The sequence below is a fragment of the Nelusetta ayraudi genome, unplaced genomic scaffold (genome assembly GCF_046127955.1).
Source record: "Nelusetta ayraudi isolate G7.1 ecotype Tasmania unplaced genomic scaffold, CSIRO-AGI_Nayr_v1 ptg000058l, whole genome shotgun sequence".
Classification (NCBI taxonomy): Eukaryota; Metazoa; Chordata; class Actinopteri; order Tetraodontiformes; family Monacanthidae; genus Nelusetta; species Nelusetta ayraudi.
Genome location: NW_027466108.1, coordinates 989829 through 1016906, shown reverse-complemented (window position 1 = coordinate 1016906; position 27078 = coordinate 989829). Strand labels below are relative to the sequence as shown.

The 27078-nt window shown below is 45.6% G+C and overlaps 3 protein-coding genes across 6 annotated transcripts in view; 2 read left to right on the top strand and 1 right to left on the bottom strand.

Annotated features, from left to right (window-relative positions):
- The window catches only part of tcf7l1b (transcription factor 7 like 1b), a 35670-nt gene extending 17744 nt beyond the window's left edge, over positions 1-17926 (top strand). The window contains exons 4-13 of one of the 4 annotated variants that reach the window (XM_076038930.1): positions 3988-4071; positions 4344-4430; positions 11502-11637; positions 12467-12569; positions 13191-13274; positions 15368-15508; positions 15591-15750; positions 15840-15947; positions 16053-16104; positions 16726-17926. In XM_076038930.1, the coding sequence (XP_075895045.1) occupies positions 3988-4071; positions 4344-4430; positions 11502-11637; positions 12467-12569; positions 13191-13274; positions 15368-15508; positions 15591-15750; positions 15840-15947; positions 16053-16104; positions 16726-17204 (1434 nt within the window). In that variant the 3' untranslated portion in view covers positions 17205-17926. Of the gene's footprint in view, positions 1-3987; positions 4072-4343; positions 4431-11501; positions 11638-12466; positions 12570-13190; positions 13275-15367; positions 15509-15587; positions 15751-15839; positions 15948-16052; positions 16105-16725 lie in introns of all 4 variants that reach the window. The other 3 variants (XM_076038929.1, XM_076038933.1, XM_076038931.1) reach the window with 3 other exon arrangements.
- A 3224-nt stretch (positions 17927-21150) lies between these two features.
- tgoln2 (trans-golgi network protein 2) lies at positions 21151-25828 on the top strand. The gene is made up of 4 exons (XM_076038927.1): positions 21151-21381; positions 22399-23462; positions 24317-24400; positions 24473-25828. The coding sequence occupies exons 1-4, from the start codon at positions 21330-21332 to the stop codon at positions 24476-24478; spliced, it is 1206 nt and encodes a 401-aa protein (XP_075895042.1). The 5' UTR covers positions 21151-21329; the 3' UTR covers positions 24479-25828.
- A 93-nt stretch (positions 25829-25921) lies between these two features.
- LOC142896959 (dual specificity protein phosphatase 18) lies at positions 25922-26813 on the bottom strand. Its single transcript, XM_076038928.1, has one exon. The coding sequence runs from the start codon at positions 26773-26775 to the stop codon at positions 26230-26232; it is 546 nt and encodes a 181-aa protein (XP_075895043.1). The 5' UTR covers positions 26776-26813; the 3' UTR covers positions 25922-26229.
- Between the last annotated feature and the right edge of the window lie 265 nt (positions 26814-27078).

Here is a 27078-nt window from a genome sequence, read left to right as displayed (position 1 = left end):
CTCCACACAGTGGGTGATTGACATTATCTGCTGGAGCGATCCGCCGAGGCATTCCTGCTGCTCCGCCATTCAGCGCACACCATTTCACAAGCGCCGGGGCCTCGCCTGAGCCGCCACCTTCCGCATATTCAGCCCTTCATTTGGACGGCGGACTTTGTTTGCCGTCGACTTTATGCAATTTAGCGCTGCGCGCTGCGGCCTAATCTCTTTAACATTCATTTTTTCTTTCTCTCTTTTTTCCGTTGGTGGGGTGGCGTATTTGCCGATTAGCATTAACTTAACTGGCACGTAAACACGAGCAGTTTCTAAGTTTACTTTTTTTTGGGGGGGGGGGGGGCGTGATTGACAGCCATTATGACTTCTCACTGCAGCACAGAAGTCGGCAGATAGTTGCTAGCAAAGTTTGGGGATAATTTTTTTTCTCCGCCCCCCTCCCACCCTCCCTCCTCCGTGTTCCCTTGGCAGAGGGTCTGACTTAGTTTGACAGCAAATGTCCAGACATCTGTCTCTTCCCCGCGCTCTGATGTTGGCCTGCAGTATGGCACCGCACACTTCTGAGATGACAAAGACTCTTGGCTGTGTTCTGCTCCGCTCTGTGAGAGCAATGTAACAATTAGAACCCAGCACTGGCAGGCCACATGCCCCCGAACATATGTTGCGTTTCCACTGTTGAAAAAAACCCCCAAACAAACAAACCAAAAAAAAAAACAAAAAAAACTTGAGGGCTCCAGTGCAGCTTTTTTGGAATATTTCAGTGGCATCGCTGCCACCTTTGTCGCATCTGGGTCCGGTAAAAGTAGCACATTCATCTGATGTCTATTCCGAGTGTCGGGAGGCAGCGGGGCCCGCCTGGAAGACAATTAAAGAGCTGTGAAAATGGATCAGCCAAACCTCACTTTAGTCACACATTTCTTTCAGTTCTCTCTCAGAGTTTGATTTAGCACAGCTTCCAGCTCCCAACGTTGCAACATTGCTGTGGACTCTGACCATATGGTCGTATTTCTTCTCCAGTAAAATCAGGGCACGTTTAACGCATTAGCGAATGTCTTAAAGTTACGCTGATATTAGCTTATCGCCGCTTTCGATCTGGCACATCACACAAATGCCTGAACTATTTAGATCATCAATTTTACATGTTTGCTCCTTTACACAACTTTTTTTTTTTTTTTTCATTCTTGACAGTTCCCCTGTGTTCTTCTCCTCGCTGCAAACTTTTTTGCAGAGCAGCACAGCTATTTTTTTTCTCCCCCAACTGAAACAACCCAGACGCCCTCTCTCTCTCTCTCTCTCTTCCTCTCCTTCTCTCTCTCCCTCTCTCTCCCTCACTCTTTCCCTCCATCTCTGGTGTGCTGTGCCGCGCTAAGTGTGGACTGGAGCAAATGTGACGGTGTGCAGCTGGCATTACCTGACTGGGTGTTTGAGGGAGTGTGTGAACAGTTGCTCCACAGGGCATCTTGGCAATTAAAGGGAAAGTCGTCGCTGGGAGGAGGGAAAAAAAAAGAAAAACCTTGCCCGTGGGCATGTTCCCCCGGTCTTGGCAGAAGCTGTCAAAAGTAAGGGATGGATTGGGTGGGAGAGCCGACGGTGGGCATGGCCGGGCAAGACCAAACGCCCACAATAGCGCTTGTTTCGTTTGTGGAAGGAGCCATGATTGACATAGATTAGACAGAGAAAACTGCATTGTTTTGGATTTTTTCTCCCCGGAGACTCGCATTCATTAGGCCCCATGCAACACAGCAGAGTAAAGTTTTCAATGGGGAGCTCGCAGCCTCTAAAAGCGACTGCCTCCTGACAGTTGTATGGACCCGGGCCCATTAGCTGGAACCTACAATTCAGCCTTGAGCAGTATGGTGAAAATGAAGAGGGCTGATGTCAACTCCAAGAACTCCCACCCACCCCCCTTTTGGAAAAGGGGAAAAAGGGTCCCCTTCCCCCTCCCTTGGTGCTCTGTTGGACCCCAGCTGTCAGGAAACAATACCCTCTGCCTGCTCCGACAAACTCATTCCTGAAAATGTTTTTTTTCCTCCTTCTCTCGCCCCTCCACCTCCCCCCTTCCCTGCTATAATGTCTTTTCCATTTTTAACCCACGGCCATCCAAGCTTCCTTCCTCCTTACAAACCCCGGAGTGATGAATGAAGTTTTAAAAATCCAAAACCTGAAAGCTGCGCTCCTCCTTGCGTTTACTTGTTTGTCGTCATTAATCCTGCGCCAACTTTGGCGAGGGTGGACAAAGCTTTGCATACACTCTTTCACCCGTTTGGTCAGTCCTTTTTTTTTTTTGCCCCCCTTAAAGTGGCAGATAGTGTTTCTGGTCCTAACCGCAACCAGATGTTTCCTATAGGTGGACGACAAACGGCTTTTTGCGCTGGAATTCATAAGCCCGATGTCATGTAAATAAACATGACAGCGTACGCTGCAGAACTATAACAGAAGATGCGTGCTGCGATTGGGCAATCTCCCATCGCAGGGGCAAAAAAAAAAACAACCCCAAAGTGCTGCTTAAATAATGACCTACATATCTCTTCATTTGGAGGGGGAGGAGCCAAACCTAACTAATAGTGTAAAAACAAAGAAAACACCTTTGTAATGACTCATTTGAATTTGCGCCAGAGAGAAAATATGCACGGGCGACAAGTTGCTATGTCTGGTATTCAAACTGATTCACAAACCAGATGGTTGTGCTGTGCTTTCGTGGGGCTTCGCGCTATCTGCTTTTGCTATGGGGGGGACCCGAGCAGATAAATAAAATTTAAAAAAAAAAAGCCTTGGCTTGTTATTTCGAGCGGTAGCGCTCGTAAACAAACAAACAAAAAAAAAAGATGTCTTTAAGTAGATGCAAGTAGCAGTAAGTGTTGTGGCGGTGGAGACCCGTCTGACCTGAGAGGAGGAGAGAAAAAAAAAGGAAGGAAAGCAAACACTTGCACAACCCCTCGTGCTAACTTTGATACATGTGTGAAAAATAGTGATACTGAGAGGGGGAGGGGCCACTGCGGGGTTAGAAAGGCCAAACAGATTGGGTGGGAGGCTTGGCCTGCGAGTCCTCGGCTCGGCTCAGCCTTCCCTGGGCTGCGTCCTTCCAGCTGTATCTTCCCACCCGTCCATCGACGGGCGCCCACAGCTGGCCTCTTTTTTTTCCCTGACAAACGGCAATTTCACAGTCCTCCGCCAATCCGGGGTGTTTCACATCGCTCTTCCCCTGCTTTCCCGACCCGGGCCAGAACTGTCTCTCTCTCTCCCTCTCTCTCTCTCTCTCTCTCTCTCCCTCTCTGACTTGAGCGGCCACACAGGTGTCGGCCAGAGCTGCAGCTCGCTCTACTTTAAGGGTTTCGTCATTGTGCGTTTCGCTGACGGTAAATGTGAAGCCCCTTTCGTTCCCCGCACACGCTGCGGTGTTGCAGCGTAAGGCAAAACTCTTAATTTTTTTTTGTGCGCGAGCCGCTGTGTGAAGTGGCAACAAAAATTGGCACGTGCCAAGATGGGTTCCGCCGGCTTCCTCTTGCCACTGACGCTGCTGCTGCTTCTGCTGCTGCTGATGATGCTGATGCTGATGTTTTCAAAGTCGTTGCTGTTGGTGTTTCAATGGAACTAATGTAATTCTTCACTGAATGAAATCCAAATGAACATTGTCTGTGTTAAAATATCAAATGTGCAACAGTCCAAAAAGTTCTGTCTGCATTTCTTTCTAAAAATCAGCTTCAATATGAAATGAACATGACTGAAAATACAAATTCTTCCCTGCACTCCCCACTCTTATTACAGACTTTAGTGGTTGTGTGCTGCCATACATTTTGTATTACTGCCACCTGCTGGCCCTTTATCTTGCCACTGCTGTTTAACATGTATTGGGGGTTGAAGAAAAAGTCACATTGTAAAAAAGTTCCCCATTGTAAACGTATTTGTAAACGGTGAGAATCAGTGTTGTGCTGCCTGTCGGTGGACGTGTCTGTGATTTGTTGTGTAATTCCGCTCCCCCTGTCTTGCTCACAGTACCTGGGGATGAAATGGCCTCTTTTGGACGTCCCTGGATCTGCAGGACTAAAAGACTCACGTTCTCCAACACCGGGACATTTGGTGAGTAGATGCTAAAACAAATAAAATAGTGTTAGATAAGCAAAAAAAAAGGACTTAGCGTTATTGGGTAGAGATTAAAAAAACATATTCAGTAATCAGGCCACAATCTGCGCTGAGTTATAAAACCTCGGGCATCACTTAATCTTGTTGTGGGAATCAGTTTGAAACAAACTACCTCCGTAATGTTGTTACCGACAATAATGACGTTATTGTGCACGCATCTGCGGCGCTGGTTCCCATCCGTCCGTGCGGCGACGGCGCCCGCACGCCAGCTGCTTCGCACTCCGCCTTCACCGCAAGTTTTCAGCAGGCACCGTAAATCTCTCCGGTTTGAGCCACTCTTGAAGTCTCCCACACAGGTGTGAACAAGTCATCGCCGTGTCTCACTGGGGGTCGGACAATGCCGGGCCTCAGCGGGCCTGTTTGCTTTGCGGCTTAGCGAGGAGGGATGTGCGTGGTGGTCTTTTTTTTTGGGGGGGGGGGGGTTGAGGGGGATCATTAGATAACGTGCGGTCCATCCCGTGCGTCTGGCGTCTCACCTGGCTGACGGTTGATTGTATCTGGGGTGTTTTGTTTTTTTTCTTGTTAATGTTCAGCAGCGCGTCGGGCAAAGAAAGAGCTGTTGTGACTCAGCCCCTTGACCTTGCACATCCTGGCTAGACATGCTCGCTGAGTTTGTGCTTGATTCGCCGGAGCCCATAATGGTGGCGATGCAACATGACAAAGTGGTCATTGAGAGCAGTCAATGGGAAGCTGTTATGAAGGGGACATGATTTCGCTCATGGGAATTCAGGACTGATTTAAAGCTCAGTGGAAATCAATTAAAATGTTTTATTAGGACAAATGCTGCCCTCTGAGTGACCCGCTTGACTTTTTCTTTTGGATACAGAGGCTCCTGTGTAAGAGTGGAACATATTTTATTTTGATATGAAGCTAATGTGCAGTGTTAAAATATGCGCGCAATCTGAGGCAGTGGATTTAAGTGAGTGGGTCAGAGAGCCACAATAGCAGCAGAATCTGAAGGAAATGGAAGCTCTCGGCTTGAGCTGAAGTTTTACAGCAGCGACTGCTTCTGTTCCGTCCTTCAGCACTTTGTGCGAGACTCTGTGTCCCTTGCGCAGCCTTTCACTCTCCGCTTGGCCTTCGTTGCTTTTAACGTTGTTAAACCAGAGCAGTGAATACAGAAAGCCACTTTGTTTGATAGCTGAGAATGTGATTGAAATTTTTTTTTTTTTTTTTTTTTTTTTTGAGGGAGGGGCGGTGGTGCAAAAAAACATGACTCACATTGTCAGGACAATGTAATTTTTCCCTTTTATAAATACTTCACTAACTCCTGTCACGAATTGAATGGCACTGCTTCACTGAATGGCCGTTTTCAAGGTCGAACACCTAGGAAGGAAAAAAAATAAAACTTTAAATGGGCAGAAAACCAATATGTGACAGCCTGGTCTCGGCGCCTCTCAGATAATTTTTTTTTTTTTTTAATTTGAAAGCAGCATGAAAGATGTGCAAGTTCACTCAAAGTCCCTTTGGTTTGGGTGGACTGAAAGGGGAAGTTGTAACGCTTCAAGGCAAGGGTCGCACATGATGCGCTGAGGGAAACTGGAACCCCGCTGATGGAGCTTCCTGGGTGCAAGGAGGATAAAGAGGGGAACACCCTGCTGTGGTTGTACCCCCCCAACCCCCACCCCAACCCCCCAGTCTGGGCCAAGAGCCCACGAGGCCCTCTGGTGAGTTCCCGCTGACATGGAGCCAGGCTGATTATGTGCTCATTACTCCGTCCGAGGAGTAGGTGCACGAGTGAGTGTGGCGGGGGGCGGGGGGCGGGGGGGCTGACTCCCCAGGCCTGCAGGCTCCCCAGGCCCCAGCACGCTGCTAATGAGAGCAACGGGAACGGATGGGCACACACGTTGGGGGGGGGAGTTGCGTCAGGGATTACAGCGGCGGGCCGAGAGGAGCTGGAGAGAAAGTGACCTGAGGAGAGAAGGTGAGGAGACACCAGCAGGGTCTCCTGCAGCAGAGCCGCGGCCCCGCAGTCGTTCTGCAATTTCCTTTTGATGATGGACACGGTTGGAATATGTGTATAAAAGCCGCCCGCAGGTGCATAGCATGTGTATCTCTCATGCGATGATGTGAGCTTGCCCAGCGCTACTGCATTTTCTATCAACAGAGGCACAGTCCATCCAGCACCTCGTTGAAACGTGCACTCCCGTTGGTTTAATTGAGAAGGTTTTGAATCTTGTGCACTCTCATGATGATTGTAGATTCATGGAACAGGCGCCCGTCTCATTTGAAACTGGTCTTGGCCAGTTCTTGGGTGATTTTGTCCAGGAGGCCGCAGAAGCATTTCAAGCATCTCGGCAAACACATGAAGTCCAGTGCAAGAGCGTCATAGTGACATAGAGCAGAAGAGCAGATTAGGTCCATAAGGCCTGTATGCTAATCAGAACCCGGCCTGGCCTGAGGTCCTCAATTATTCAACACGCTGCTTTGTTTAGCATTCAGTTGCCATTGCTGTTTGGTCGAGCTATGCTGATGACGTTGTGTGAGTGTGTGTTTGTTGGGGGTTGGGGGGGTTGGGGGGGGGGGGGGGTTGGTTTAAGGGGGGCGGGGGGGGGGAAGGTGTTGTTTCCCATTTTTGATGCGCACAATCAATCACAAGCAAACCCCCGCCGAATACATAACAGACACATCAGCTCCTGCATTCACAGAGCTGCCTCATTGTAAATAATACATCAAAGGCTCGCCCTGTCCAGGTGATGCTCGGCGGAGAAGTTGTCAGCTCGTCAGCCGCGGTCAAGCTGGACAACTGCGAAAAGAGAAGAGCCGGGTGGGGGTAGGGGGGCAGGAAGTTGTGCCGCCGACTGAATCATGTGAACCACTGTCACTGATTCACAGCCATTATAGCGCCACTCATTGTGTTCTAAAGGAACGTTCTTCCTGTCATTTTCAACTTGTAAGGATCCTTTTTCTTGTTAACAACATGAAGCGTCTCCTCAGTGGTGAGACGATATAGTGGGATCTCACTCCACCGGCTCACCATGCTTCTCTTTCATCTTGAGCCTCACTGGCTTCTTCCTGACTTGCAAGTCAAAGCCTGGATGGAGGAACTATAGAATTTGTGCTGCGGGCCCAGCCCAGTTTTGGCTTCCTTAAGGAGCGGGCAAGTAATCAGATTTCAGCTTCAGTTCGCTTCCCACCGCCATGGAAACAAAATAATGGAGGTCAAACTGGTATTACACTGCATGCCAGTGTGGGTCATAAAATGTTTTTCCTCTAGATGCACACTGCACTGCGTGCGCTGAGCTTTCAGCTCGTCAGTGTCGATGCCTGAGCTTGCGTTCCGTCAGAGTCGCAGCAGATTGCTCTGTACACGAAGTTGAGGTTCGTCATGTGTTCAGTTTGAAAAACAAAGAACAAAACAGCAACTCTCACTTTGAAAGCAAAAGTCATGCAAAAAGCATGAAATTCATTTTTTTCAAATTAGAGTAAATGCTAATGTTTTGGTGTCTAATTATTCTTGATTATTGTGACTTTGACATTACATAAATAATTATAAATAATGCTAATTATTTGCTTCTTTGACTTTGGACTCTAAAGTCAAAGTTAGCATGACTAAGAAATGTAGTTTAGCAAGACATTAGCATACAGCATTAGCATGCCTCAATGTGTTTTCAAAGTCTGGTCGTTGTCATCGAGGAAACACAATAAATCAGTTTCTACAGTGCAAACGCCCTAGTTGGCGCTCCTGCACTGGATTTTAAGAGGTCATGGCTCACTAATATTACAGAAGTGGTGCAGGTTTGTCCAACTGCGCAGATATGGGCCCATCTCCCATTGACAGGCACAAGAATCTCCCTCTTTGTTTTGATAATGTATCGGGCTCTGGCGTTGAATTAGTGAGACGTGGTCCTGTCAGCGTGTCATAAGTCACTTAGTCACCAAATTGTGAAAGTGAACTGAAGTGGAAAGGTCTCGAGCGGCATTACAGAGATGCTCTTGTCTAATCCGTAACCCCTCAGGGCAACACGGCAGTTCCACTAAAGGTAGTCATGGAAAATATGCTTTTTCTTTCTTTTCTTTTCTAGTGATAGATACACTTGCGTTTGACCCATATTCTTTTAACAGACCTTTGACTGAGGGAGGATCTCTCATTTTGCATTAGGCAGTGAACAACCGGGATCCATCACGAAATCAAAGGCTTTGGTGGGGAGGACTGAACGGAATACTGATCTGAGGTCTGCAGTCCTGCTGGGCCGCTGCAGAGATGAGAGCCCTTTTAGAATAGAATAGAATGAAGAGCCAGTTATTCACTTTAGAAGGAGAATACATGAAAATAAACAGGCTGCAGTTCATTCTCTAGGAGTTGCAACTATTTACATGCGCTCGCAAATCAAGAGAGTTTTCTACGTGTTTGTGTGCGTGCGTACGCAGATGTAATTACTGCTGTCTGGAATTATGAAATGATTTTGGTTATGTTATAGCCTCTAGTAATGTGATGTGGCCAGATGTGAAATTATTCTAACCCAGACCCTGTTATTGTTAAAGACTTTTTTTTTCTTCTCTTCATCTAGAATTGTCCAGATGCAGATCTCATGTTTGTCTGTGATGAATGACATAGTATTCCACTCTTGTTGTTTTTTTTTTTGTTTTTTTTTTAGAAAGACATACGAGACGGTCGGTCCCGTCTCGCGTCCGCTTCCTGTTGCCGTTGACAAACAAGGCTTGGATTTCTCAGCATGCCTGGCATTCTTTTGAGCCAGTCTTTCCTGGAGTTTTGAAAAGGCCTCTGAGCTTCCCACCCAGAATCAGCGAGCATAAAGACACACAAAGCTGCAGGGTTATTCAGTTTGTTCTGAGCTCTCTTCCCCATCGGCTGTTTGCCTAGTAATTCAATTCAGATGTGCAGGATCCAAAAACATGTTTGCTTGAATGAAATCCACCCCTCCACCCACATTGACCAAGGACTATGCTTTTCTTAGCGCCGGTCCAAGTTGGACGGCCGCGCGAGGCACTGCCACCTCTGCCTTTTTAGTTTCAGACCCCTCTTAAGAGACAGACATCTTTTCTCCGCAGCGGCTCGCCAACCTCGGCTTGTGTTGCTTTTTTTTTTCTTCCCCCCCTCCTCTAAAGCTTCCTGTTACTACGGCTAATCGCTCCGGTTCGGGGTGTTTTCACTCACTTAGCTGAGAGGTTTGCTCGGCTCCCGACTTGTTTGCGACAAGCACGGCTATGTAAAGAGCCTGATTTCTGTCGGCCGCCGCAGATACCATCTGGTTCCAGGTCCCTCTTTATCTGTCCTATCACGTAGGTGTTGTTTATATTTAAAACACGGCTCGGGTTTCTTGCGGTTTCCTTATTACACTTGGTCTGTGGACCCCGAAGCCAGACGGATGAATCTGTGGGCTAAAGGAATATTACCTCCATACATAAGGCAAGTGAAAGAGGGCATTGACACATAAGTGGTAACTGTTGAGTCTGCTTTTTTCCTAAATTTTTGCGAAACCGTGCTTTTCTTCCAAAGATTGTGAGGGTTTCATTTAAAAGAAAAAATAAATAAAAATGAATCATAAAATCTGCTAGTTTAAAAGACTAGAAGGACATACGAAAATCTAAATCTATTTGACTTTGTAGTAAAGGTTAAAAATATAATTGTTTCTCAAGTTTGGAGCTTTTAGATATCACCTAAATGTTGGTGGAAAAAAAAACAACCATCCAGCTCAGTTCCAGCCGCAGCCAAGTGAAACTCCCCTGGCGCAACATTAATTTGAAAAGAATTTATTTACGCCGTCTTCTCTAGCAGGTCGGACTAGTTTAACGCGCTCGCGGCTCGGCTGCGTTCTAACCCCCCCCCCCTCGACTGCGAGCCGAACGGCAGCCCCGGAGTTAAAACGAGTTGCCCTCCAACTTTGAAATATGTTTAGAGCCCCGCGATTGGCGTATTCCAGGATGTGAATAATTAATAGGCGTCATTTCAAATTCTCACTGAAGTGCTTCCCAAAATGTGTTGGCACACAGGTCTAGAGGTCTCATGCAGCCCCCGCAACATAGGGAAAACCGAGGCATATTGTACATGAAGTGGAACAACGGAGCGCAACTCAAATATAGATGACGCCTGGGATCTGGAGTTTTAACGCGGCGTAGCAGCACACTTTCTCCCATGAAGCTCTATCAAAGCCGCTGCCTGTGTCGCTGCCATTCGGGTTTCGCGGCGCATCATTGCCATCGAGCGCTGACCTTGCGTGATCCAAAAAAAAACAAAAAAACAAACAAAACAAAAACACACAACCCAAAAACCTGAGCAACGTGACCTTAATATAGCCACGCTAAACGCCGGGGGTAAACATGGCCGCCGCGTTCTGGCATTACCAGAATCAAAGCTCGCTTTAGAACCCCGGGAGGAGCCAATTTGCTGAAGACTTAAGCGGGGAGGGAAAAGGTCGGACCTTTAAATAAAAGTGGTTTTTGGGTGGGGGGTGGGGGCGTGGAAGAGAGAGAGAGAGAGAGAGAGAGAGAGAGAGAAAAAAAGCTATGATTTGGAACAATTCTAAGAAGCGAGAGTGTACAGAAGTCTCAATGCGGACCTTGTTCCCCGGGACCGACCGCGCTGCAGCGAGACGGGAAGGTTGACATGGGGCTGGGTGTGGGGGTGGAGGGGTGCGGGTGGTGGATATTGAAGAAAGGTTAGCCTGGAGGAACAAGACTCCTTTCTACCCCCCCCTCCCCCACCCACCCCTTGACCCTCCCATGTGACGAGTTGAGCCAACAAGTGCTCCATTCAGGCAGCCGAGGCGAGCAGGAGGGGAAATGACTGCTGGGCTAAGCGAGGCCTAATGAAAGTAGAGACTCTGGTGATTACCGTTGTCTTTCCCGTCCCCCCCCGCCCTCTCCAACCCCGCCTGGATCCCATCCCCCCCTACTTTTCACCTTAACCAGCGTCACCAACCACTTAGCAGAATTTATGGATAAAAAGGATGCGATGAGTTTCGAGCTCTGAAACATCTTGTAGTTCTTCATCTCCCGAGCTCTTGGACCAACCAAGGCTGTGTCGGGCACGGTGGGTTTACCTAATCCTCACTAGTGTTTGTTGTTTTCTGCCGCCGCCGTCACTGTCACTTTGGGACAAGGCGTCTCCGTTGTTGTTTTTCTCGCCGAGCTGAACAAACCGTTCTGTCCTCGGCAAAACGTTCGTAATGCTCTTGGCATGTGTCTGCAAGCCTTTTTAGTGTTTCTTGGTTCCGGTCCAGGTTGCGTCACAGGGCCAGTCACACGGACAGACTGTGATGTTTACCATAGAGGGCATGCACACATGATGGCCTCCTGAGTTTTTTTTTTTGTTTCCCCCCCCCCCACCACACGCTCGCAGTCTCACGTGCTAATTGTTGCTAATTCTTACAGTTTGTTTTGCTTCTTTCTCTCCCTCCGCTCAGTCCAATAAAGTCCCAGTGGTGCAGCACGCCCACCATGTCCACCCCCTGACGCCCCTCATCACCTACAGCAATGAACACTTCTCGCCCGGCACGCCGCCCTCGCACCTCTCCCCGGAGATCCTCGATCCAAAGACAGGTAAAAGTCTCTCTTCCTTTCCACCAGGGGTGGGCAAACTACGACCCGGGGACCATTTGCAGCCCTTTAAGCTTTTTAATCCGTTTACACACCCCTGATTTACACCGACCCAACTGTCAGCGTTGGGTTTACAAGTTTCCCCTGAAAAAAACAAGGGAAAGAAATAAAAAAAAAAATGCGCCTTGCCGGTAAAAAATTAAGCAAATTTAAAGCAAGTTTTGGACGAGCCAACAAAAGAATTGCAAATCGCCTTTTTTTTTTCAGCGAATAAGCCACGGCTACGTGATTACATGTGATTACGCCACATTACATCATTACACCAGGCTGGCGCGACTGCTTGGTGACATTAACACAGCGGCAGTTTGCGGCACAGCAATATTTGGCAGTCGGACAGGTGGCATTTTTTTCCCCGCGAAAAGGAAATGAACTCGTCAGATTTTCATGCCCTCTCTCTCTCTCTCTCTCTCGCTCTCTTTGTTGTCGTCGCTCCAACGACGAAACCAAACCGCAGGTCCTGCGCTAAAGGGGACGGCTTGCCCTCGCTAACCAGCCGCTCACTAGACTAAAGCTGTTCCCGTTGGCCAGGTTGCACGTCAACCGGTTATGAAATAAAGCCAAGAAAAACCCCAGAATGTTTTAAGCAAGCTTTTATTTTTAGAACTTATGGAAATAGCTCCAGAACACATTACACACCAACTACTGTGTAGATTGCAATGAAATGTGCTGTTTTTTTTAAAGTGTCTCCCTCCCTCTGCTTTCCTCTCGCTTCCTCTCTCTCTCTCTCTCTCTCTCTCTCTCTCTCCCCCTCTCTCTCTCTTGCTACCCACAGGTATTCCTCGGACACCTCACCCATCGGAGCTCTCTCCTTACTACCCGCTGTCTCCTGGAGCCGTCGGTTCCATCGCACATCCCCTGAGCTGGTTCATGCAACAGTGAGTCCCTATTTAAAGCTCTTCACGGTGGCGCTGGAAAGACCCAACCAAACCGTAGGGCTCGTCCAGCTACTCCACACCGCTAGCTGCTACCTTCATCAGAACTGAACTGAACGGAAATGGAACGCCAGCAGTCGACGCCGTGCTCCGCCGCCCCTGCTGTGACATTGTCGGCCGACGCCAGCCAGTTCGCGCTCGCTTCGCGGCAGCCTTTTGCACGAAGGCCACACAACGCCTCTGCAGGCCAAGCTGACGCGGGTTTGCTGAGTTTTCCCGGGTTTCCAAGTAGGAAGCCCGACTTCAGGGTGTTTTCTTGAGAGAGTCACGCCCTGAAGTCGGGCGCTAACTCTGCGGTTTTCACGAGGGTCCGATTTTCACGTTTCGGCCCCGGCTCAGGTGCGAGCGGTAACATTAAGATTAAGTAACATTAACGTTGAAGATCTCCGCGGGAGGAATTTACCGGCGTTTATGGGTTTGGATATGGCTCGCATAATCAATTGCAACGCTGCCGTTCCACATGCGGCAGATTTGAGGTGATGAGTAGGAGATTAGTGCTGGTGGGTTAGCTGTCAGCTGTGTTTCATCCGTCCTGCGCTCACCCTTCCTCCCTCTGTCTCCCAGGCAGGGCCAGCCCATGTACTCCATTCCTCCGGGGGGATTCCGTCACCCCTATCCTGCGCTGGCCATGAATGCGTCCATGTCCAGGTGAGCGGATCAGGTTCAGCATCACACCCACTTTCCCAAAAGAGAGACACCGAATATCTGCTTCTTCTTGTGACATGCTGTAATCACATTTCTGCCACTCCTCTCTCTCTTTGTAACACTTGGTAAAACAAACACTGGGGATTTTAGAGCTTTCTTTCTATCTGTCTTTTTTTTTTTTTTTAATCTTTTGCCTAACTGAGCAGAAATGACAGAAATCTGATTTTTACCAACATGCTTTTAGCTTCTACATCAAGGCTACAAAGGGCGCAAGCGCTGAGTCTATCAGAGTCAAGTTTGGTTTTTTTAGCATTCCGCGCTCCTCTCCCGTCTTTTTTTCCTCTCGGAGCTAAACTCCCTGGTCAGGCCAGTGTTCTGAGCCGCTCGGCACAGCCCGCGCACACACTCGTCAGGCAGGAGATGAAAGGGCTGAGAATCGATCGGGACAAATCAAAGCCCATCTGAAACCCACGCATCCCATCAGACTTAACTCTCCCTCACCTTCGCTTGAAATTGGGCAGATTTGTAGTGAGCCTTCCGGGCCTTGGCATGAGAGGAAACATTCACGAGGTCTCTCTGTGATCGATAGCACGTGCATCTTCATCTCGGGATGTACGTGAAATAAAGTGAACACTGTTCCTCAGCAGCTTCCCTCATGTTTGATACGCTGGCAAATACTGTTTCATACCAGCAAGAGACAAGGCCTGCATTCTGAGTGAAGATGGTGAACGCTCGACGGCACAAGGTGTCACATTTACATGGACACGGATACATTTTGCAATGAAATAGCAAAGAAAGTGCACACGTCAAAAATATTTTTTGCGGTTTTTCTCCTCCAATCAGAAGCCCAGGTCGTAGATCTGCTCAGAACTTTGTGTTTTTTGCTGTGAGGTCAAGTGGGACATGAGAAAACACAGCTAACACAAGGGCTTCTTCCCAGTCAAGACTCTCTGACTAGAAACAAACGCTTGCAGAGAGATGCTCCAGTCACCTGATGACCCTGCAGGGCAGATTAGTCAGTCGACTAGTCTGACTGCAGTTTACAGTTCGGTAGTGTTAGACCATTGCCATAGTGCTCACTTGTTTTGCCATCTTCTGTCTTGCCAACAGACGCCACTAAATCTTGCACACTGGGCCTTTTAAGATGTTAAATATAACTTTCAGCGTTGTGTTGGTAAGATTGGTGTAATAAGCACAAAAAGCAGACAAACATAAAGACTGAAGTCAGTATCGTGGGTTGTATGAGTGCGACTGCTCAACATGAATGCTAATGAGAGCATTATTTGATTAAAAAAATGTCACGCTTGACTGCGTGCCATCGCTTGGAGCAGCGCTTAGTTGTTCTTTGGGGACCAAGTGGGATGTTCACTGAGATATCCAGTGCAGGTTTATTAATGAGGGGATGACAGGGCACTTCCTTATATATACACAAGTGTTTTAATCTGAACGATTTAGAGAAATTGCAATAATAAAGCAACGGTAATATGTTATTGGAATTTAATCTGGACTCATGCTTTGGATCTTTTTATACATACACGCCTGTCGTTCTTGTCTGCAAGTGTTGTCTAGTCTAAAGAGTGTCAGGCAGGCACAAACTGTTTTATTTCTAAAGTTTTTCCAAAGTGGTTCGAGACAGTTTGAAAAAGGCAGCGCTTCTGTGGGTTTTCACGGAGTGAACTCATCGCGGCCGAGCTGCGCGCATGATGTCGCATCGTCACAATGGCCCGCCCCAATAAAGTTTGGCCATTGACACACACACACACACTTTGCGAGGGCATGCGTGTGGACGGCAGTCGGAAGAAAAGTGGTTTCAGCTATCAAGGCCACACCGTCCCCATGGCAACGACACGCTCCGCTTTTCTTCTGCCTTTTCTGAATAGAAGAGGAAAAAAGCTCTTTATTTAAACAAAAAAAAAAAACAGGCGATCGTCTCGCTCCCTGTGTGTGTGCGTGTGTGTGTGTGTGTGAGAGAGAGAGGGAAAGTCCGGTCTAGACAGCACAGTGGGCACGGTGAGGTTAACCCACCTCACTTGCCAACTTTGCTCAAAACCCACTTTTAAAACGTCTCCCCGCCACTCTGTCCCCCCCCCCCCCAGCTTGGTTTCCAGCCGTTTCTCCCCTCACATGGTGACCCCGCCGCCGCACAGCCTCCACCAGACCGGCATCCCGCACCCCGCCATCGTCTCCCCGGCGATCAAGCAGGAGCCCAGCGGGGACATCAGCCCCAACATGCACGCGTAAGGAGAGCCTTCGTATTGTTCACCGCTCGCTCACTCCGCCTTACTGACGGCGCCTCTCTGATGTTTTCCGGCTTAGCAGGAAGTCCCCTGTCCCTCCCAAGAAAGAAGAGGACAAAAAGCCCCACATTAAGAAACCTCTGAACGCTTTCATGCTGTATATGAAGGAGATGAGAGCCAAAGTAGTGGCGGAGTGCACTCTGAAAGAGAGCGCCGCCATCAACCAGATCCTTGGACGACGGGTGAGTGGCTGCGGCGTCAGCTCGGAGTCGGAACGCGCGGGTGCGTTTGGCAGGCTTTTCTTAAGATCTTCTGATTTCCCTGTCAACAGTGGCACTCCCTGTCCAGAGAGGAGCAAGCTAAGTACTACGAGCTGGCCAGGAAAGAGAGGCAACTCCACTCCCAACTCTACCCAGGATGGTCGGCGCGAGACAACTACGTGAGTGACGCACGTTCGTTTTCGTTGGGGGGAGGTTTCGTCACAGATTGCACTTTGGCGCCTGCTGTGTCTTTTGGCCGCCGTCTGAAACGTGTGTCTGTGCAGGGAAAGAGGAAAAAGAGGAAGAGAGACAGCAAACCCGACTCGAAACCAGAAGGTAAGAACGAGGTCGCGTCTTTCGCCGCTTTTGATTGCAGTGTCTTTCTACGGGCTCCTCCTGCATGGATTCTTTCTGCACTAACCCACACTAACACCCCCTTTTTCCTCATCCTGTACTTTTGACAAGCAGCTTATGAAGTTCAGTGCTAATAGCGGCAGGTATGTCTGCTGTGCATCTCGCCCAAACTGTGGCGGCGCTACGCAGTGCAGTGCACATTTGAATGTGTCGTGTTTTTATTCTTTCATCCCATTTTAACACGTTTCAACGGTTTCACCACATCATCTTAAAGGTCCAGTAATAAAATCCAATAAAGTGTATACTTTCAATATAATGAAAGTCCTCATATATATTTTTCGTTTGTCATATATAAAAGGATATACATAGAGCAATGAGGGTATTGCTCCTAGTTAGTAGCCATCTTGCGCCACCATTATTGAAGGAAGCCTGCCTGACAGTGCCCTGAATACGAAACAAGCTGGACTTCCTGATAAAATGTACACACTGGACCTTTAAGTTATTTTATTTTACATTTTTTGTGTTAAAATGTTTGGCACTTTTGTCGCCTGATGTTCAAGCCAGCAGCAGCCGTGGTAACCGGCCTGGTTCTCCTCTCCCCAGACTTCTCGATAAGGAACAAGAAGCAGTGCGTGCAGTACCTGCCCTCGGAGAAGATGTGCGACAGTCCGGCGTCGTCCCACGGCAGCATGCTGGACTCGCCGGCCACTCCCTCGGCCGCCTTGGCTTCTCCGGCCGCCCCCGCTGCCACCCATTCCGAGCAGGCCCAGCCGCTGTCGCTCACCACCAAGCCGGAGGGCCGCATGCATCACCACTTCTCGCTATCCGGGAAGGCCTCTGGATCCACATCCTCCTCCTCCTCCTCTTCCTCCTCTACCTCCTCTTCCCAGCCCGCCTCCATCTCAGTTGGTACTTCAGGCAGCCAGCCGACCACACCCATCCTCAGCCGGCCAATCCCCTTCCCTTCCCTGCACCCCTCCATGCTCAGCCCTCCCTCCCCTTTCCACCAGGCCGCCCTTCACTCCCATCATGCCTTGTTCCAGTCACAGCCCCTCTCCCTGGTCACTAAGCCAGCCGAGTGAATCCAGCCGAAGGTCAATCCCCCTTCACCCATTTATTGTGCTGTATATTGCTTTTCTTTTTGCATAGTTAATAGAACAACTTTTTTTCTAAATGATGAAGAGGAAGAAATGTTATTGGTCAATATTTGACCGTCTCCTTTTCTACATCTCTCAATGAAAACTAAATGTATTTTTTGTAAAGTTTACCGCAGAACTGGTTTCTTTTTTTTTGTGTTGATGCATTTACCCAATGAACCTCTTGTATAAAAGAACCAATGTACATAACGTTTCTTTATAAAAAAAAAAAAAAAAAAACAACAACAAAAAAAACAACAAAAAGGAACAAAAACATGTTTTCTTTTTAGCCAAAATCTGATTAATGTTAGTATTAAGTTGAAGTCATAGTACTGGCCAATAATTGCAGCCCTTTCTCCTCCCCCTTTTCAATTCCCAAGTGTGCCCCCCCCCCCTCTTTTTTTTTCTTTGACATGTTCAATAAACATTTGAAATTGTTTCTTAAAGTATCTGTCTTGCTCAGTCTCTTTACTCTTCCATCAGCCCACATGTTGGTCCCCTAACGAGCAGAAGTGTTTTTAACAATGTCATGTGGTTTGGGTGAATGTTGTCATTATGGTGACCACTGTGCACATAACAAGTTGATAACTGCCTTCTCGACCTGTTGAGAATGTGGAGTTAATGATAATTTTACTGCAGCCACACAGAAATTAAACAGAGCTCCATAACATGCTTGTCAGTTTTTTTGTTTTCATTTTAAACGCTTCGAAAGCATTTAAATGCTTAATAAAAACACAATTGGAGTAACCGCACGAAAGAAAAGGGTAACAAAAATTGAAAACTGTGGAGTACATAATAAAAAAAAACAAGACATCTGCTCCGACAACAATGACAGAAAATGCAGGTCAGGCCTGTCCCACCGCACTGAACCCTGCCTGGGCTCTGCGATCCTCCTGCACTTTCGCTGCATCTTTATTCACCGTTTGGCACGGTGCTTAGGCCCTAATTAACTCAGAGGTAATGGGATGGAGCCCTGGGGACCTCATTAGGCATTTCAATTAGTGGGGGGGAAAAAATGCGCAAGGTGGGTTACAGTTTTTGGTGGCTTTGGAGATGAGGAGTAGTGCCAGGGTTAGACCAATTAAGCCAATACGGGGGAGCTACGGCCTGGAGGAGCCCAACGAAAGCCACCCCTCCATATACTGAGTGCCTACCTCAGCCATAAAGGGAGAGACGTGGACCAATCAGCGACCTACAGAGACCGAATTCCACACCAGTCTGATTATTACCCTCAGACAGCTCATCGGACAGTATTCATCATTGCATCAGTGCATTGCTGGCAGACGACAGTGTGATAAGAAGGAGGTGTCTGTTCCTTACACACTCCCTTAAAACCAAACACATGTGGACAGAGGCTGTGTTTTCACTTCTCGTCCTCCTGCCAGAGTCACCAAACTGTCAAGTCCCCCCCCCCCCCCCGAGGTTTAAAGCGATCATTAGGAAATAATAAGTCTATGCCTGCTTGCCTGTTTCTATCTTGCATCATTTCAGGCACAAACCACACGGTCCCTGGTGCCACTTCGCCAGTCCGTCAGCAAAATTATGGGTAATGAGTTGTCAAAACAGCCAGGAAATTCTGCCTCCTCAAGTCAACGCATTCAGGGCAATGGGCGAGAGACAGTGCCACTGTTATGAAACCGCAGAGTGAACGTTGCCAGTTATGCTGGTTGGGTCATCTAATTCCTCTACCTGTGCATGTTTTCTATAAAATATATGTGTGTATATATATATATATATATATATATATATATATATACATATATATATGTATATATATATATATATATATATATATATGTATATATATATATATATATATATATATATGTATATATATATATATATATATATATATATATATATATATATATATATGTATATATACATATATATATAAACAAATACACAAAAATAATTTCACCTGAAAAGGGTTTTGGAGTGAGTTCAGTCACCGACCACCAGTCAGTAGCATTCAAAAGTGGAGCCATTGGTATGTAGTCTGAATTCCCATGCTCCATATCCGATATAACTCTCCGCTGCTTATCTCGGATAATGAGATAGCTGGTTGCTGCTCCACTCAACATCTGCCATGTAAGCACGAGGTCAGATTTAATGCATGTTAATTTTTGCTCATTAAATTCTTCCAATCTCTTGCCAAGTTTCCTTTTGGGGGGCCTTCCTTTGATCCGGAATTTATTCCAGGTTAGGTTAACCCTTTGATAGTTCCCATGCACGCAGCGCTACGCGTACACTGTCACTGAGGTAAAATTCTCTTGCCTCGGAAAGGATTATCAAAATAAAGCAACTCTCCCCCTGAGCCATGCACCCTGGCCAGGGTGCAGCATTTAATAATCGCATGTAAAACACAAAATCAATCAGAAGAGTGATTTAACATCTTTCATTGACTCATGACCTTACGCTCCCATTAAAAACAGGATGCTGTGTGTGCCTCGCATGTGGTTTCTCCTAGTGATCCTAATTGATTGTTACTGTAACATTCAGTGAGCTCAGCGCTGCTCAGCTGGGGCTTTTGTGGAGAAAAGGTATGGCTGACTGTGAGCTTAAGACCCTCCTTTATGTTTTATTCATACCCATTTGACCTTAAAGCTGGAAATGCAAATGTGTGTCAAGAATGAGAGGGATCATTGGACTTTTCAAATGTCAAACAGCCTGCCACAATTAAGATGTACTCATTACAAGAACCCACAGGTTCCCCCAGCACCCAGCTGAGATGTAAAACACCTCCAATTAACATTCAGGATAATTATCTCATCTGTGCAGCTCCCACTGCAGTCTCTTCATCGCAGGGTCAAGTTAGTTTCTCGCTCAGCTGGGATGCTGTTTAGTTTTTACTAAGTAGCTTCATTATTTTTCTTTATAACTGCATGTTTCTATTTTTTTTTATTTATTTATTTATTTTTTTTAATAAATACGTTTCATATCCTCCCCCCCCCCCCTTCTTCTTCTTATTGTATAATGGAGACACGTACACTGGTCGAATAGTGATTTGGGGAGTTTTTCACGCTCCCCTAAGGTATATACTGCCATCTTTTGGCCAGAAATACAAGTGACATAACCACTTTCTCACCTGTTGGTGGCAATTGGATAAATATGCCCAGTTCTCTGTACTCCTCGTGGTTTTTTTTGTTTGTTTGTTTTGGGTTTAATCTTTTTTTTTTTTTTTTTTAGAGAAAACAATTCAATAATATCAAAATCTAAAATGTATTACAATGGCTGGCGACTTGTCCAGTCTGGAGTCAAAAAGACTCCAGACTATGCATTTGCTGGCTCACAGGAAAGAGCCATCCATCCATCTCTATTGGGTGATATGAACTTTTTGGTCTGACTTTGGTCTTTATTTCAACCAAATGTAAAATGGACAGGTAGTCATCATTATTATTATTTGATATCCTGTCATGGAAATTTTTGTTAATAATCAAAGAATGTTTTAACAAATTCTAAACGTTTTTCTCACAGTGCAGATTACGAGTCGTGTCTGTTTAATCCAGGGTAGCATTTACCTCCTTATCCCGTTGTTCTCAAAACCCTTAAACAAGCTGACAGTACAGGTGTGGCAGACAGTCAAACCTTAAGCAAGCAGTCAGACAGAGCTTATAAATGTCAGCCAAGACAGGTGATGGATATTTTTTAGCTATGCCCACCTTCCTTGGAAGATTTAAAAAAAAATAAAAAATAAAAAAAATAAAAAAAATAAAAAAATAAAAAATACAAATACAAACGCAATTATGTCAAAGGTTTATGGGTAAAATGTCATTTTATCCCTTTGATCCCATTGTCACTAAAACATAAAAGAACATAAAAGCAAAAAAACTACGAGATAAAAGAGCCGAGGCTACCATTTGCTCTCGCTGACTGCTGGACAGCCTGTAATGCCGAATTGCAACCTTTAGGTGGCAGTAAAGTGCAGCCCCATAATCCTTAGTGCTTGTACACGGAAGCAGGAACAGGATTTGTCAAAACCTCCAGCCTGTCTTCTCCTGTTTGTCAACGAGGATTCTGTCGTGAGGACGGTCAGATTAGCTTTGTGCATTTTATGTTTATGTGGTCATAATGTGGAGGATTTCACTGCTGCTTGCTGGTTTACTCTGCTACTCGTGCAGAGGTGAGTTCATTTTCTTTTCACCCCACGCGTTTGGTCCACGTTCGTTTATATTCGAGAAACACTTGAATCGTTTCCATTGCGTGTTAGCTAATTGCAAGCTAGTTGGTGGGTCCAAAGTCTTGTCACGAAGCAGGACTTCTTAATATCAACATCAACGTCGGTAAATAAAAATACCTGCTTGTCTTTGCTGTTAAACCCGCAGAAGTATCTTTGTTGTTAGGCAGGTCAGGTAGGTTTTTGTTTTGTTTTTTAACAGTAAAAAACAAAAACAAACAGGTTAATCTTGAAATGAGTTCTTGCTCATCAAATGACAAGGGACAACCTTACGCACAGTCAAAGTCACTGAATACAAGAATAACGGATGGAGCTATTAAGTGCCACAAGTATTGGGTCGGGAAAATGTTCCCGCTATACGTCTGACGGTTTGACGCTTTTGACACAAATTAATTGCCACCCTCCCTCCTGGTGGCGCTGTAAAAAAATATAGCTTCTAATATTTTCCAAGTCCAGGCTCGTGAAATAGACAGTGAAGCCATCGTTTCTTGATGTTTCTTGACTGTTTCTCATTAATTCCTACACGATGTGTTTTTATTAGTGGTGCTCTCAAGTTTTCCGTCTCTATTTATCAGGTGTACTCTCAAGCCTCAGTGAACAGTCCTCTGACTTTGATTACTTTGATTACTACGAATTACTTGACTCAAGCCAGCGTTACTTCCTTAAATCTTCATCCATTACTTCTTTTTTTTCCAACTGTCAATTTTGTAGGATTAATTATTGTGTCAATAGTTGCACAACGATTAGATGCTTAAATGTCTGAGTTGTAATAATTGTTGATAGTTGGTGACCAATAGTTGATCTTTTTATGCTATTCTATCAAATGGTTGTAATGCTTAATGTTGATATATTAGTAGTGATACTTGCAGGTATGGTTTGAACATTGCAGTAACATATTATTGTGTGATTGTCATTGTGTCTTGTTAAATATTCCCTTTTTTGCCCCCTTAAATTATTGTACAGTCACAGGTGAAACTCCACCTAAAAATGCCGCACCTACAGAACCCAGCACTTCAGAGTCACTTGCAACAACACAGACAACGTTAGGCACACAAAAAAAAGAAAAGGGGAGCCCCAGTATTGATCAAAAGCCAAATGTGGCCACCTCAAGTGAAAAACCCTTAGCTGGTCAGAGTACAGGAGCGGTCTCATCAGGTTCTAATGCGCCAACAGAAACAAAATTAAATAAAGATGGAAATGGCAGGAAAACAGTAGACAGCGCTGGTGCAAATAAAGATGGGGATACCTCTGTGAAAACCCCACAAGACAAAGCAGGCAGTGTTACAAACCCACAGGACACGGATGGAAACGCGGTAAAAGAAAACAATGAAAATAAGGCAACAGCTGCAATCACCACTGATGGAGATGAATCAACCCCTCAAAATGTGGACAAACAGGCAGGCAATGTGAAAAAAGCTGATAAAAAGAATGTCAATGATAAATACGATGCAAAGGATAAAACTGGAAATGACCAGAAAACAGCAGACAGCGCTGGTGCAAATAAAGATGGGGATACCTCTGTGAAAACCCCACAAGGCAAAGCAGGCGGTGTTGAAAAACCACAGGACACAAATGGAAACGCGAAAAAGGAAAACAAAGAAAATGAAAATAAGGCAACAGCTGCAATCGCCACTGATGGAGATGAATCAAACCCTCAAAATGTGGACGAACAGGCAGGAAATGTGAAAAAAGCTGATGACAAGAATGTCAGTGATAAAAAAGACGAATCAAAGGATAAAACTGGAAATGACCAGGAAACAGCAGACAGCACTGGTGCAAATAAAGATGTGGATACCCCTGTGAAAACCCCACAAGGCGAAGCAGACAGTGTTGCAAAACCACAGGAAGAAGACACACATAAACAGGAAAATGAATCAAAAGAAAAAACAGAAACCAGGAACGGAGAGTCAGAGACTTACCCAGTGGGTGCAAATGGAAAGGAAGAAAGCAGCCATTTTTTCGCCTACCTTGTCTCTGCAGCGGTGTTGGTGGCTGTGTTCTACATTGCTTACCACAACAAGCGGAAGGTAAACATTTTTACTTTTATTTTAAGGTTTGACTTGTGTAATGTGCATCCTTGCACTGAAAGAGAGCATTTTGAGAGTGTTAGCTCGAGTTGTCAGAAGTAACAGTTTCACATTTGTTTTGAAGCACAGTATAATCAAGTAGTGTGTTTCCAACCAAGAGTCTCTCATGCAGTTGTTACTATACAACACTTTTGTGGTCAGCTTAAAGTAATAGAATATAGGCTCATTCCTCTTTTGTGTTTTTCTATTGAGGGAGCACATTTCAGAAGTCAAAATTAGATTTATAGGTCTCTGGTCTTCCACCAAAGCACCAATCAAGTGTTAATATAACAGCGAGGTGAAAAAAACGTATTCAGACTTGCACCCGTACGTTATTAACTCTAACCATATTTACAAAATATAGACTGTTATAAAAGAACAATATTTCTGTAGACACTCTGAGGACATTTTCCACAAATTAAAATTGTTTCTTCAACTTTTATAAATATCCAGAATGCTTCTTTCTAGAGAGGTTACTGAATGTAGCATGCTTGTTTTTTTTTCGCAACTCACATGTTTATATGCATTGCCACAGGAGGTTAATTTACATTACGCCGGCTTTTAAAGGGGTGGACCAACTCAGAGTTAGGATAGTCGATTAGACAGAGTGACATAGTGAAGAGTTTTTCAATTTAGCTGGAATGATCTTGAATTTGTTGAGCTGATGCTGATGGAGCAGTTTAGACCAGGTAGACATAGTACCAGCTGGTCGGAGAGTTTGGTTCACATTATAGCATACATCAAAGATATACCATTGATGTTTCTGCTTAGGCGTGGCGCACTTCACTTACATTGCTCTTGTCTTTGTCTTTTAGATCATCGCCTTTGCTTTGGAAGGAAAGAAGTCCAAATCCACTCGCCGTCATAAATACACAGACTACCAGAAGCTTGAACAAGAGGTAAGTGGTTTCCTTTTTTTTAAATTTGTATTTTCATGTTTTATGTTGTTAATCCCGCTTGATTTCTTTTAGATGTGATCGACAATCATCGTCTTGGAGCCATTGCCTCGAGTGGTTGACTACACTGGAGGTTTAAGTATGAAGTTGCCTCATGAATACAGTTGTCATTTATTCTCCTGGGGGTGCACTCAATTTCACCATGCGTTAAAAGTACACCTTTCTGCCATGCTACCATTTCACAGGCACAATGTATTTCTATGCAGACGACACAATTGCCTTATTGACGGTACCATAAATGCAGTGTAGGGGAAATAAGCATGTAGTTTTTGCACACCTATAGTAACTTCCCTGTTTAAGCAATCTGATCTGAATACGGTTGTCGGTTGTGACTCAGGATATTCCAGTAGCAGATAATCCTACAAAAATGATTTTTATTCTATTAGGATTTGAAATTTATTCTACATGTTTTGTCTAGTGTAATATTGAGATGCATTGTTTTCAAAAAAGAAGCTATTGAAATTAATTATTGTAAAGTACCTGAGGTACAGATTCCTGAACATGTCTTTAAATTGTACTGAAAGTCACTTTAGATGGTTAAAAATGTTTTTGTGGAATTGTTTGTAACCTCACTGTGTTGGCCAGATGAATGTAAAGACAACCTTTAATTTTCCAAAAGAGTGCTCACCTTATGGCTGAGACTAAACCAAGCTGGAAAGATCAGTCTGTTTATTAAGCAAGTGACATTTTGAAAATGTGATCTTGCTCTTTGTTTGAGGTGTGGAGGGTGGGAGTGGGGCTTTGAGTCAGAGTGAGGAAAAAAGCCAGCTGGCATCATCATGAAAAAGACTTTCTGTAGAGACATTAATCTGCTATCTTGTCTAAATTGTACTCGTAAAGGAATTCATTTTTGGAAGTGTGGGCTGTGCATTTAAATGGTTTTCTTTCTTTCTTTCTTTTTTTTTAATCCTGCAATCTGTGTGGTGTTTATTTTTTGATTTTTTGAGATCACTGCTGAGAGCACTGGGATTGAAGGTTGACCACTTTTAGGCTGTTTTTCTTGGTTTGAGATGTGCATGTTTGTTGATAAATGAATACATTTGCCTAATTGTAAAGATTAATATAATATGTAATTTTCTTTTGCCTGCCTTCTTGGAAATAAAGCCAACAGTTGTTATATTCGAAAACCACTTAATGTAACAAGGAAAACACATTCTCGCAGCAGTCAAAATTCCATAGTTGACATTGTTAAATGTATTAAACGTGTTATAAAAGGCAGTAAACGGATTTAAGTGGTGGCTATGCTGTTGTTGAGACAATTATTCCACTTGTTTGACTGTCCAAAGAAAATGCTCTGCTGCTTGTAAACATTGTGTGGACTGAATTTATCCATGCAGAATCCTAATTCCATAATAAATTATTTTTACTTTTTGTACCTTGTCTGAAGTGACTTGAATTACATATTCCACAAGCTGGTGCTGAACATAGAAAACATACATCTGATTATATTTTGATGATTTACAATGAGTATAGTGGCACAAAAAGCATCCAAAATCCTAGAGGAATGTCTTAAATAAAAGCTGTAGTCGAGCAAATCGTAAACGTGCTGGTGGCAAAATAAAGTTAAGGCAGAACGATGACAATAGATTGTTCAATAAATGCAGGATAGAGGTTTCCTTCCAGCGCAAATGGAACGCTGGCACGAAGCAAAAACAAGCGGACACAATGAAAAACTGGAAGACAAATGAGATGGATGGAACTGCAACGCTCAATCACGGTGGTGTCTTGCGCCTTTCAACAAGTTTCATTGTCGTCGACATGGCGCAACTTCATCATAGCGGCAACATATTTCTGGCTTCGTCTTGATAAATGTCCGGGATTTCTCCCATGGAGGAAGCCACCATGTGGACAGAGTTGCAGCCACGGAGTAACATTTCGTAGCAGATGAGCTGCTTCCAGAAGCCTATGTTGGGCCTCACCATCGGCCGACAAGCCTTCAGCAACTTGTGGGCATCCAGCAGAGTCGCACCCTGGTGCTTCAGCAGATAAGCCATGCACAGGGCGGAAGAGCGGCTCACGCCGGCGTTGCAGTGCACCAGCGTGCGGCCGCCGCCGGCTGCGGTGACCTGGATTTTGTCCGCCACCTCGTCGAAATGATCACCGAGTGGAGATGACGGAGTGTCGGAGATTGGGATGTGGACGTGTTCCACGTCCGGGGGCAGAGTGCAGCGGCTTTCCGTCTCTGTGACGTTGACGATGCAGGTGATATTGCACCGAGATACCAGTGTGGAATCATTAGCAGCTTTGCAGTTGCTGAGATAAAGGTGATCGGTGACTCGGCATAAACCTGACAACCCCACCGGTCCAGCGGTATGCATGGAAACGGTGCTAACTTCCCTAAAGCAGCAGCTTTAAAGAAGTAGCATACAGTGTTGACTGTGAGCGCTGCAATCTATGGCGAATATGGGGTATTTCTTTTTCTAGGATGCCAACGGCTAGACACCACCCTTCTCTGTGTTCGATTGGCTTGCCTGAAAACAGCTGCTCCATTTCAAACCAATCCCAATCCGACAACGCAAAGCGTCTGGCCAATCAGAGAAGTGAATGAACCTCGGTGGGACGGCCTTCAACGTCTTCGTGATTGCCGTCCTACATAAAAACATCGAGTTACTCTAAGGCGA

What these genes read in the sequence shown, in the direction of transcription:
- tgoln2 (XM_076038927.1), top strand. Translation starts at nt 21,330, where the DNA reads ATGTGGAGGATTTCACTGCTGCTTGCTGGTTTACTCTGCTACTCGTGC. An exon ending in ACTCTGCTACTCGTGCAGAG is followed by an intron (nt 21,382 to 22,398) that starts GTGAGTTCATTT and finishes ATTATTGTACAG; the next exon opens with TCACAGGTGAAACTCCACCT. An exon ending in CTTACCACAACAAGCGGAAG is followed by an intron (nt 23,463 to 24,316) that starts GTAAACATTTTT and finishes TTTGTCTTTTAG; the next exon opens with ATCATCGCCTTTGCTTTGGA.
- LOC142896959 (XM_076038928.1), bottom strand. Translation starts at nt 26,775, where the DNA reads ATGCATACCGCTGGACCGGTGGGGTTGTCAGGTTTATGCCGAGTCACC.